The sequence below is a fragment of the Jatropha curcas genome, chromosome 4, assembly GCF_041381405.1.
Source record: "Jatropha curcas cultivar XTBG-Jc1 chromosome 4, XTBG_Jcur_1.0, whole genome shotgun sequence".
In the NCBI taxonomy this organism is placed as follows: Eukaryota; Viridiplantae; Streptophyta; class Magnoliopsida; order Malpighiales; family Euphorbiaceae; genus Jatropha; species Jatropha curcas.
Genome location: NC_143154.1, coordinates 29553008 through 29565341, shown reverse-complemented (window position 1 = coordinate 29565341; position 12334 = coordinate 29553008). Strand labels below are relative to the sequence as shown.

General features: G+C 31.7%; 2 protein-coding genes across 8 annotated transcripts; both read left to right on the top strand.

Annotated features, from left to right (window-relative positions):
- Positions 1-3398: 3398 nt before the first annotated feature.
- LOC105645997 (uncharacterized) lies at positions 3399-8615 on the top strand. 7 transcript variants are annotated; one of them, XM_020683980.3, is made up of 6 exons: positions 3399-3794; positions 4534-4872; positions 5332-5569; positions 5930-6106; positions 6486-7044; positions 7180-8615. In XM_020683980.3, the coding sequence occupies exons 3-6, from the start codon at positions 5429-5431 to the stop codon at positions 8436-8438; spliced, it is 2136 nt and encodes a 711-aa protein (XP_020539639.1). In that variant the 5' UTR covers positions 3399-3794; positions 4534-4872; positions 5332-5428; the 3' UTR covers positions 8439-8615. The 7 variants fall into 7 exon arrangements, with proteins under 7 accessions (XP_020539639.1, XP_037492231.1, XP_020539638.1 ...); XM_037636303.2 differs by having other exon boundaries at positions 4534-4903; positions 5449-5569; XM_020683979.3 differs by having other exon boundaries at positions 4534-4903.
- Positions 8616-9764: 1149 nt separating this feature from the next.
- WRKY44 (putative WRKY transcription factor 21) lies at positions 9765-11602 on the top strand. Its single transcript, XM_012231855.4, has 3 exons — positions 9765-10796; positions 10875-11000; positions 11115-11602. The coding sequence occupies exons 1-3, from the start codon at positions 10231-10233 to the stop codon at positions 11269-11271; spliced, it is 849 nt and encodes a 282-aa protein (XP_012087245.1). The 5' UTR covers positions 9765-10230; the 3' UTR covers positions 11272-11602.
- Positions 11603-12334: the final 732 nt, after the last annotated feature.

Sequence of the window (12334 nt, the reverse complement as noted above, 5' to 3'; positions counted from 1 at the left end):
GCGAACAAACTCTAATTCTTGTAACATTTAGTTTTTAGCGTTTGATAAAAAATTACTCAAATAGCTAAACTTCACCAAAACATTTAATTTTGCCGAACAATCCATTTAGCAAAATGTTTTATTTATGTACTATGTAATTTCAACTGTAAATTAAATAGATAATCTAATAACATTAATAATAATAATAATAATAATTTGTGATCAATAACGATCTAACCTCCATAAAAGTGAGAACATAAATGTAATTATTTTTACGCTAAAGAGATTACACCTTATAATAATAATAATAATTGTGTGCAATTGGTAGCGGCTTATCCCATCCTCTATGTATGAATTGCATTCCAAGTGAAATATACCTGCAAGTCATAAGAAAGTGGCGAAGTTCAGCACAGCTATGAACCAGTCATATATTTATTTAAATTACTAAGGGCCACGAGTCCAAAAAATTGCAGCATGTCGGCACATCTTTTTGGGACATGTTACTTCACTTATGCCTCTAATGAGACCAAACCCATGTCTCATCATTCCTACCATTTCGTATCTCTCAATTTTCAAACTAATAAAATGCACATAATGCGAGTCATACTTTTCAATTTTCATTTTTTCCCCTTTCAAAGTAATAAAATTAATCTCCTTTTCCCTTTACTTCAAAAATTTCTAAAAACTGCCATAATGATTTTTTATACTGAGCAAAAAGAAAATCTAAATAAAGCAAACAAACATCACTCAAAGAGGAGTCACTGTCACAGACTCACAATGCTAGTTAGGTAGCCTTAGGAAGTCACTTTCACCAGAAAGCAGAGGTCGGATTTTACATAAATCGATAAGGATTGGTAGGTTTAATTGGCCAACAAAAATTTATTATCTATAATTGAATAACACTATTTATATAATTGAGAATAAAGTCAATATATTCATTTTAATTTTTAATTATATGTTATATATAAGAGATATTTTATAAATATTATATTTATCGACATAATATTTATACTGTTATTTAGAATTGGAGAGATGAATCATGAGACGACAACTATTAGTATAATTAATAATTATTAAAATAATTAATTTTATCCATTAGGATCTAAGCATCAATATTATGGCACAGATTAGGCGCGATTTGCTTTTTTTTGTAATTTTCTTAATAATCAAGATATAAGAAAAAAAATTACAACAACAATATTCAACAATATAATTAATAGCCAATCAAATGACTGGGAAGTTGTACATACCATTAACTATGGACAACCTGTTTAGATTTTGATCCAAGGGAATTTGGGAGGCCTGACCCTACATTGTTTTTTAATCCCACTTCTCTTCTCATCCATAAAACCAGTGGACGTTATCATTTTGTTTGGGTCTCCTGTTAAAGAAACCACAATAGATATTTTATTAAAGAGCTATAACCTGATTATGTGTGATATGATTTGTAGAAAATATAGACAGCGAGAAATTTTAAATTGAATCATCTTCGATATAAAAAATTATTATTGTTACCAATACTTAAATAACATCATTTTACAAAGTACTTAAATATATTGCAAAAAAATTTCGACAACCGAATAGCTACAAACTACCAACTTTAATTAAAAAAATCATTTTTTACAATATATCACGAAGTATCATAAGATATTTACAACCGAAAATATTATTTTGTAGTAGGATAATTTTCAAAATATCATGAAGCATTACAAGAAATGGTAACCAAATCTATTACTTTACAATCCACTAACTTTGTAACCATAGCGAAATTAGAAAAAATTGTTTGGAGATGCGAAATAAACTCTGTAGGTGAAAGATATAATTTTTATATATCTTAAGGATTAATAATAACCTAGTATCGAATATTAGATACTATTAGCCCAGTTGAAACAAATGAATCATGGCTATAGAATTTATTTAGAAATGAAATATGTTACAATTTAAGATAATGAATTCAATTGAATTCCACAAAATTATATTTGGAATATATTCTTAAATGAAAATTCATTTGTCTTTATTTATTATAACACCCTTGACATAATAATTTAATAAAAATAAATAACAAACACCAATTATATTTATTATGTATAATATAATATCCTGTCATTTTTTATTAAAATATAAATAATAAATTTCATATAAATAAGTACACTAATATTTCACACTAATTAATTAATTATATAAGTAGTAACATTCATCATAATAATTATTTTTAATTCATGTAAAAAATTTTGTTTATTTAAGTAATTAATTTGGAAGCAAAAAAAAAATATTAAGAATGTTACTATTATTTTTAATTGCATTTGAAAATAATTGTTAATGCTCAGTTTCTATAGTTTTATAATAATGATAACTAACGTAATTACTAGACTTCAAAAAAAAAAAAACGTCATTACAGGTTTGCAAATTTCTAAAAAAAAATATAAATTAACTTCATTATTGGATTAAAAAAAAAATAACTGTTATAGTTTGGAATTTTTCAAAGAAAGTAAATAAAAAGGAAAAAAAAAGTAAAAATAGTTGAGTTTTACAGTGGAGGGTAATTTTGTTAATAAATATTTTAATGGTCAATTTTGTGGAATCCATTCTATCAATTTTAGTAGAATTTGAGTTAGGTATATCTAATTTCATAGAATTTTGTATTTATTTTCATTCCAAACACAATATTTTAGACTTCTAAATGAATTTCACAAAATTTTATGTAATTCATTTATTTCAAACGGATTCTACAATTTAATAGCGGTAAATTTTAATTTTTTATAAGAATTTTTTTTTTAGGTGTAGTAGTCTATCTAATTTTGCAAACAACCACTTTTTGTAAATTGTTAAGCAGTATTAAAAAAAATTCGCCATCAAAATTATTACTTTGTAATATAGTCACATCGCAAAAAAATAGCCCTTTCTTACACATTATTAGGAATTTTTACAAAATATTTATAAGTAGATTTGTTATCTTGTGATCTGATAATTTAAAAAATAGCCACATTTTACAAAATATTAATAACAACATTCATTATTTTGTAATAATTTTTTTAAAAAATTAATTTATTGTGTATTTGGAATTTTATAATAGCTTTGTTTTACTTGAAGGCATTGTAGAAAATGCCACTACTTTATCTTCATTACTTGTAAATCCTGGCTTGGTGACTAGTTTACACGTATAGAATAGCAAATAAGATCACAATGCAAAATGAAAATTGTTAAAATGAAACTAATTATTTAAAGTTTTAATTAAAATTTTGACAAATTGGTTAGGTGTTGATTGTTTTTGGCATGAGGAAAAAATAAAATAAAATGAAAATTGCATGGAAAAAAAGAAAAAGACTGATTGAAAGGGAAGGGGCAAAGTAGTAAATAGAGAGAGGAAAAAGACATATTAAATAACCACTATCGTGCTTTTGCAGTTGAAACTGTCATCTCTTTTAAAGCCAAAATCTATTTGGCATAAGAAAATGGAGAGAGAGAAAGAGAGAAAGAGAGAGAATACCATAAAGAGAAAGAATGGTCCCACACAAGCCACTGAGCAGAGCTCATCGGCCTCAGGCCTCTCCTCTCCAAAAGAGAGAGAGAAAGAATTTATCTTTCTAATGGGTTCTCTTCCTTCTCTTTACCCGCTGATCTGATTCCTTTTCTTTTTTCTCTCCTTTTTCTTTTCCCTACCCTTCCCTTCCCTTCTCTTATATAATATTCCCTCTTTGACTTAACTTGTCTCTCTTTCTATAGATATTATCATTTGCTTTCTCCTTCTTCCTCTTCTTCTGGGTTTATAAAGAAAGAGCACCAGTTGTATTGTTTCTGGGTTTTCTTGCCTCTTGGTACTTTCTCTATCTTTTCTCTACATTTTTTTTTGGGATTTGAGATTTTTCTAATTTTGTCATGTATCTGTATCTTTTGTGTATGAGCTGGAACTGGTATTTGATCTGATTAAATGTCATTTTGTATGATATTGGAATTGTTCATGTCAAGCCAAAGAAGACAAGTTAAGATTCCGATTGCTTATCACGAGGTTCATGGGTTTATATTTTTTATTTATTTGTTTTTTTTTTTTTGGTCGTTTTCAAAGCTGTTTATCCTTTCAGCTTGTATTAATAAAAAAATATGCGACCTTTAAGAAAGTCTCTCTTCGTACTGCAGTTTTTTTTTTTTTTCTCTTTTTAAAATTTTTGTTGTTTATTAGCCTCTCGTGAAGATATTTTTGGCAAGATTTTCCGTCTTGTAGACGGAAGGATGTTAGTTTATGGGCCAAAAGAAAAAAGAAGAAATCTTGAGTTTGTTCTGGGTAAGCAAAGAGCATTTGATCCATTTCCAAAAATTTTATCTTTCAATCAAAACCTTTTTAGAATATAATTGGTCCTGTTGCATGAGTTCCCTCGCACCCTTTTGTTCTATCCCAATCCAGATTCTTTACTCAGTCTTGAACTAAAATGGCGTGGCAGCATTTCTACATTATGCATAATTATCCTTTTTATTTTGAGTTTGTGTCACAGTGGAGCTTGTATATTCTTTCTATGGCCATGCCTGAATTTTTCTTGACGTTTTTTTTTTTTCTTCCAGTCGATGGTTTGAGAAGAAACATGTTTGAATTGACTTCAGCAAGTCTGACCTTTGTCTTGTAGCGAATAGCGATCAAGGAATTGCCAGAATAGGCAGAGATAATGCTTATAGGGGAACCAAATCATGCTTTTTCACACTATAGCAGGGTGCTATCGGAATTCATAACTAATTGCATTGTCCAAACTATGGGCATAGTTGTTGGTCATTTAACACCTAACTAGTAAGTTGGTAAAAGGCAGCATAGTGAAAATACAACTTGTTGAGGAAATGCAAGGAAGAGGAGGTGGTTTCAATGGCTAAGCACTTGAGATTGCTCCTGCATTTGAAATTGAAGTCTATGTATAAATAGCTTCTCTGGCTTGCTATTTTGGTGAATAATTGGTTCCACTTTGCGTTTATGTTGGTTTATTAAATGCTTTAAATGGCTGGTAATCTGCACATGGTTGGTTGTGCTTATGTACTAACATAATTAAGCAGTTGTACTTTTATCCTTCAATTTTTAAAGCATAACTGAAAATTCTGGCCCAAACAAGAGAATGAGGAGGAAAAGGTTAAAATAGGAAGTTCATCGTTGAACTGCTAGATGTTTGCGTTTGTTTGTGGCTTAGGTTTTTAGAACCTTTATTGCTGTTAAACAATGTAATTTATGCTCTAGATTTTTTGCTAAATAGACGAATTAAATACTTCTATACTTGAGCTAATTTTGATTATTCAAATGCTTGCCTAGCAATGATAGTTCAGAAGCTAATCCTAGATTGACTAGTTTCCTCACTATAACTGATGTTACCTATTTTACAGCCAGCAACATTAAGCTTTTCTGGAATGGAGAATCAATTACTGGGAAAAATCCTTGTGAAACTTGTGGATTTAAGGATGCCAGATGTGATCTAATCTGATGCACTTGTTCAATTGTAGTATAGAGAAAATGATGATGCAAGGAGAATTTGATATAAATCCAGTTCAAATATATACAGATTCACTTAAAGAAGTTTTAAAGCAGACAATGATCAATCAGGATGTTGTATTCAGAAATCAGGTATGATCTCACCCTCGCACTACAATATGTTGTTAGCTAGATTAACACCATATGATTCTTTTGAGTGGGTCAAATCCTTGGGCTGCTTCTGAAATATATTCCTTATCTGATTCCCCGTAACTTGTCTTGACTTCTTAAACAATGTGGATGGCTCTTTGATTATATCCACCTAATATTGCTCATCTTAAGGTTATGCAAATACAAAAACCATACCTGTGCCTCTATCTTCTCAGCCCACCTCTATATGCTACTGAAATTTCTTGAGATCCATGAACTCCAGTAGTTCTGGATTATACAATTATCAGTAATGAAGGACCTCAGTTCTGAGCACTTACTATATTGTTACTAATATTTACTTAGGTCCATGAACTCCATCGGCTATACAGTGTACAAGAATCTCTAATGAAGGATTATGGTTGGAAAGAGTGTAATGGATACTGTTCATGGAATCCAAAAGCTCAATCATCTCTACTTCCTCTTACAAATCATACAAGATACAAATCACCGGCAAAACAAACCAGATTCTTAACTACCGAGGTAAGTGAAGTACCAGTTTTGAGAATGCTATTACAACTTACAAGTGATCCTTCTTAATGCATTGGGGTAGAGTGTTTTGGGTGCTTTTGTTATTCTGTTACTTTTTATTGTCTCTTTTTGTGACTCTGGGGCATGAGACATACCATATGATAGTCTAATCAAGAAGATCAATTAAAAGTTGGCAATACCAGTGATGGAGACTTTATTAGAATTATATTTCAATTTGTTTTTTTGTCCTTGAGAGAACATGTAATGTCTGTATGATTAAAGAACAGTCAGACATGATATATCATATCATCTACCAATGACTTGGTTACATAAAATAAGAATGATGATGCCATGAACTTTATAGTTTTAATCGGCTAAGTTTGTCTTTTAGGTGGATTCAACTCCTCTTCTAAGCCAAGAGGTGTTCAAGGATTGTGAAGATGCATATTACAAGCTTCAGCATAGATCTCTTGATCTTCAACTTTCTGCTGATGAATTCATTAACAATGGTGAGGAGAATATTCCAATGAAAGGGAATGTTCAAAATTCTTTAGAAGGCCCTGTAGACTTTAAGCTTCCAATTTTGGGTGATAACTCTCCAAATGCAGAGGAATTGAAGCTTTCCCTTAGCACTGGAGTGGATAATAGAACAGTAGGACATACAACGAGAACATGTTTCACTAAGAAATCTTTTTCCTGCTCTCAAAATGTGATTGATTTAGAAGAATTGAAAGAAAGGATACTAGATAGATATGTAAAATGCCCACCACCTCTTGGCCGTGCATGTCTAGAAGTTCATTCTAAAGGAAAGCATGACTCACAAACTTCTGACTTCCCTGGTCCAGACATTTCAATCAGTATAAAGAAAGATCTTTCTCATGAGATTGCAGAAAGTAGCTCTATTCAAGAATACAGTGAATGTTATCAAGAGCAAACCTTTTCTAACGAGGGTATATTAAATCATTTTTACAAAACTAATTATATTATTATGGGCTTGATTTGTGCTTGAGGATTCTCATCTTGAAAATTAAAAGATATTCTCATTTAATGAGTTAGCTCTTTTTGTTTGTTGGTTTCTCATACAGGAAATAGAGAGTGCCATGATGATGTCCCATCTAATGATCATTTCACTGAAATGCAACAGTTTACTTTATATCGAGGCCAGCAGTTTGACCTTAACAAAGTTCATCTGGATGATGACTCTTGTTGCTCAGACGATCATATGCTTGTCTACCCTTCCACAGCAAGCTCAAAAGGCAATTCTCATGGACTTGCAGGCAGCATGCACGATGGAACTTGTCCAACTGCGTTTCAGGGAAACAAAGTAAATCAGTTCTCAAATGGAGTTTCTGCAATGCTAAAACAAGATAATATTGTAAATCTTGCTCTTGCAAATTCCAACCGAGAAAATAAGTCCGCAGACAATTGGACCAGAAATACTGGAATAATTAGTAGTCCAGAGTCCATTATTAGGACCGCAGTAGACATTTCTGAAGATCTTGGTTGCTGCAGTGGTCACAAAAATGGTATTGATGAGCTGAAGTCAAAACTTGCTAGGGAAGTGAGTAGTGAGAAAAGTGAGATAGAAAATGCTCTTTTTTCATGTAATGATCAAAGCCAAAATACATGTCAAGATGGACATGGCAATAAGTCACCCTCCTCTTGCAAGTCCTACTGCATCTCTGATAATGATTCAAGCAGTGCAAAGACAAAGTATTCTGGCATCACATCAGGTGTTTTGAAAACCCAATTAGGATCTCAAGTTGGTGATGTGATAAGTGGAGAGCATGATCAAAAAACATGTGACGGCATTGACATTAAAAATGACTGCTACACCAAGAAAGAAGAATCAGCTAATGTAGATGTTTTGATAAAAGAAGCAGCTGAAATGCTCATACAGATATCTGCAAAGTGTTCGGCTAGTCATCAATATTTGTATGCAAAAGTGGGATCCAAGCAGATGGAAGATGACAAGAGAGAGCAAACACAATGTTCTTGTGATTCTTTTGAGTTAATGACTTTAAACCTAACAGAAAGCAATCTGGATGACAATTCTGTGTCATCGAAGCCAATTGAAGTGGATGACATAGAGACGAAGGATTTTGGATTTAAGTTTAGACGGGGGCGGAGAATGAAAGATTTCCAGAAGGAGATCCTCCCCAGTCTTGCATCTCTTTCTAGACATGAAATTCTTGAAGATATAAACATTATGGAGGGAGTTCTAAGATCCCGTGAATACCGAAAAATGAGAGCCAAAATGGCAGCACATGTTGACAACTGGGTTGCACCAGTGAGAAGTAGACGGTCAAGAACTAGTTATGCTGGAAGAAGAAATTTTTCATGAATAGTTCAATTAGAAGTTGATAATAGCATTATAACCGAACTTAAACCCACTCTTGGTTCAACATACCATCACTACATAGTGGTTGGTATCCCCAGATTTAGAAATTACAGTCAATTACTTTCAGAAAGATCATTGGTTATTTTGTTTTCATTCTTGCAAGAGCAATCTTTCTTCCGACCTTCGTTGCACCACTTATTTTGAGGCTGGATGGTGCTTTTACAATTTTGTTCTTTTTGTCTGTGTTATCTGGGATTAAAAAAAAAAAAAAAAAAATCAGAATCTCCCTTTCTCATGATGACTTGCTTCTTCACTGATGGCAAACAAAGTTATTAAGTGAATCGAAGTGTTAATGTTGTGCCTGTATAAATGATAATGCAACAAGTTTAATGATCTTTAGCTTCTATATACATTTTCACGGTTCTAATCTTCTCCAATATCTTTAATGGAATGCACAAACTTTGAGACCACTCACCCATTTATTTTTATAGCATGTTATGATCTAAAAAGTTGTCACAAAAACCTCTATGTTTCACTGTTTAGAGTCTAATACAGATTAAGATTGGAGTATCAAGTTGGTATTTTCTCCTTATATACACATATTTCTAGGTTTGGTTAGAGCAGCAGGAAACAAGGGGCATAGTGGGGGTCCATTTGCAATTCTTTTCAATAAGCCACATGCCAAATCTCATTTTCAACTTTGCTTCCATTCTCAGAAACACAAGGAAAGTATCTCCGCAACTTTCATCAGATTTTCAAAAGAAAACTTCTTAGTTGAAGAATGTTTGGAATTTTCTGATGTTTTGTGGTGTTAAAAGAATAGCAAATGAATATTTTTCTCGTTGAAGGAAAAATTAGACTATTTCAAAGAAAAACGATTTCTTATTCAAAAAAAGGAAAACTTTTTTCGGATAATGATATACTTAATACAGACTTAAAATACATTTATTTAAGCTATTGATCATTAACGGTCACTGGATATCATCGAGAAAGCAAATTGTTTTTGAATTATCAAAGTCCAAAGGTAATTCTAGATGTGTAAGATGATGATAACACATATTATAGGTAAGATTGCTATGACAGATGTGTTTTCTTCTCTTTGATTTTCTTTAGTGTGATAAGCACAGGGAAAATAAACAAATGCAAGCAATATGAAGAGTGGAGGCAAAGCCACTAAAAGCCACCCTTTGGGAACAAGCATGCTTCAATAATGAATCCAAAAGGCATAAAAATGCAAAATGGTCCAAGTTCTTGAGTGAAAGAAACTGCTTTCAAATCAAATTATGGTTGGCTGGTTTCTTATAGTGGATTAGATATTCATGGGCAAGTGGAGCTCAGATGATGCCACATGCAGCCAAATTCTTCACCTAAATCTTTGAATATTTATGCACTTGCACATACCCCACCACTTTTACAGTGGGATAATCTAAATATTAAAAAGTGAAAGGTTTTTCATTTAAAAAACAAAATACTAAACTTGTCTTCCCCTTAGAAAAATTAGAAACTGCAATTGCCTAGGCACATTCTGCAAGCAGTCCCTATATACACAAGAGTCCTATGATAACTTTTATAGAGTTAACAAGTTTTTCTTTTTTCTTTTTTATGAAACCCTTTTCTTGATATTTTCTTTTTCATGTTTTCTTGAATCCTTCTCCTTTTTTTTTAAATGACACTACTGCAACTTGCAGCATGATATTTTACAGCCACCTTTGTTTCTACTCCACCATTCTTATTCATCCATCTGTTGTGTAATCTAAGCCTGTTGGATCAGTAACAGGCAGTGGTTACTCTCGCCATGAAAGAAGGTGCAGGTGTATGTGCTTCAGTTAATGAGGCTGCACAAAGTAGTTTCAGGCAAGCTCACCATTTATTCAGTTGTATTTCTGATCATAAAAACCAAAAAAGAAGCATTCAAGAAGTGAGTCTGATTGCTCAAGGTGCAATAAAAGAATTCAATAATCTACTCACTCTTCTTGATGAATCAACAAAGTCTAATCCTAAAAGAATTAGGAAAGGTCCTTTGCCACTTTTCCAATATGACATTAACCCACTTGTATTCATGGATAATAGTCTTAGTCAACAACCTCAGAAAGTCAAACAGCTGTTCCCTTTTCACAGTCTTCATCAATCAACCAATTCAATGATGATCCCTACAAATAGTTCCAAGAACAGAAGTCTTAAGCCAAAAAGCTCTTCTTTTTTAAGCTTGGAATATGGAAATGTCGTGCACAAGCCATTTGTACTTCATTGCTCATCATCTGAAACCAGTGCGTTCTCCAAAAGCAAGAATGGGAGGAAGAGTGAAGAGGCAGGAACTAGGTGCCTAGCCTCAACTGGTGGATGTCACTGTTCAAAGCGAAGGTAAATAAAATTAATGGTAATTAATGGATGTTTTCATGTTTCTTAATTTATTTCGTTCTTGAATTATTATATTAACAGGAAACTGAGAATCAAGAAAATAGTTCAAGTGCCAGCTTTAAGTGGCAAGTTAGCTGATATACCACCAGATGATTATACTTGGAGAAAATATGGACAGAAACCCATAAAGGGATCTCCTTATCCCAGGTATATTTCATTCTTAGTACCTCGTGTGAATTAATTAAAATGGAGGGATGAGCTTAATTTCCAAAATAAACAAGTAATTAATTTTTATTTTTATTTTTATTTTTAATATGAAAGGAGCTATTACAAATGTAGCAGCATGAGGGGTTGCCCTGCAAGAAAGCATGTGGAAAGATGTTTACAGGATCCTAGTATGTTACTTGTAACCTATGAAGGGGACCATAGTCACTCCAACCTTACATTTCAATCACCTAACATCATTCTTCAGGTTTAATAACAAACTCAAAGGAAAAGCAGAAATAGAAACCTTTTCTATCAGTTTATCATGTTAGTCAATCCTTTCTTATTTTCATCTTGAGAAAAAAAAAATAAATGCTTCTCTCTTTTATATAAAAAAAATAACAATATAATTTTTTTTAAGCATACAATAATAACAAAATTTGCATGTGCAAGTACAAGTGTGTATATGTTGTTCTAGCAGTGCGCTAAATCAATTCTAATTTGCTATTCTAAGTTATATTGATATACTCAGATGTATGATGTACTCCATTATTCTAAGTTATATTGAAATAGAAATTATAATTATCTATTATTAATTTTGACAATTAATTAATTGTATATTAGAGTTTATGAGTTTCAAGACTAATTGATAAAAAAAAAAAATGACACTAATTATTTTTCAACATGAATAATCAACCAACACCAATGTTAAATATTAACTACCTTGAATTAGTATCGAAAATTACATGCAAAAGTTTGGGCTTTAGGCCCAACCTGAAAAATTATATGAAGCAATCTTTATACTTTCCTTTTTGGGCTCATTGATCCACATGAAGTAGTAATTGTTTACAAGTCTTCTTATCTTGTTGTAGGGGTTGGGTTTGCCATTTCAACGACTTGTTGTTTTTTCTAGCCATTGGATACTCTTAAATTAATTTCAAGAATCTGAAATTTCAATATTTTTTTACTACTCATATTATTGTTTATAAGATCCTCTTATCATTATGGACTAACAATTAAATTTTTTTTTTTTTTTTAAGTGAGAAAATATGTTTAATGAACACACATGATATATCTAAATTTTGATGCATGAAGTGGGTTTATATGACTATGAGTACCATAACCAATACAACTATACAAGGTGTTGTCTAAAGCTAAGTACCATCATTTGTTTTTTTTTTTTTTTTTCTCAACCACTAGTGATGCTTTGCTAGCTTGGTGGTAGGCCCAAAAATACATATCATAGTCTTTCAAATCTTTTCATGGAGTAGCTAATGAGGATGGTACAATATAAAATATATTGTACAGTATAATATATAATTGTTGTCCTTTGTCCA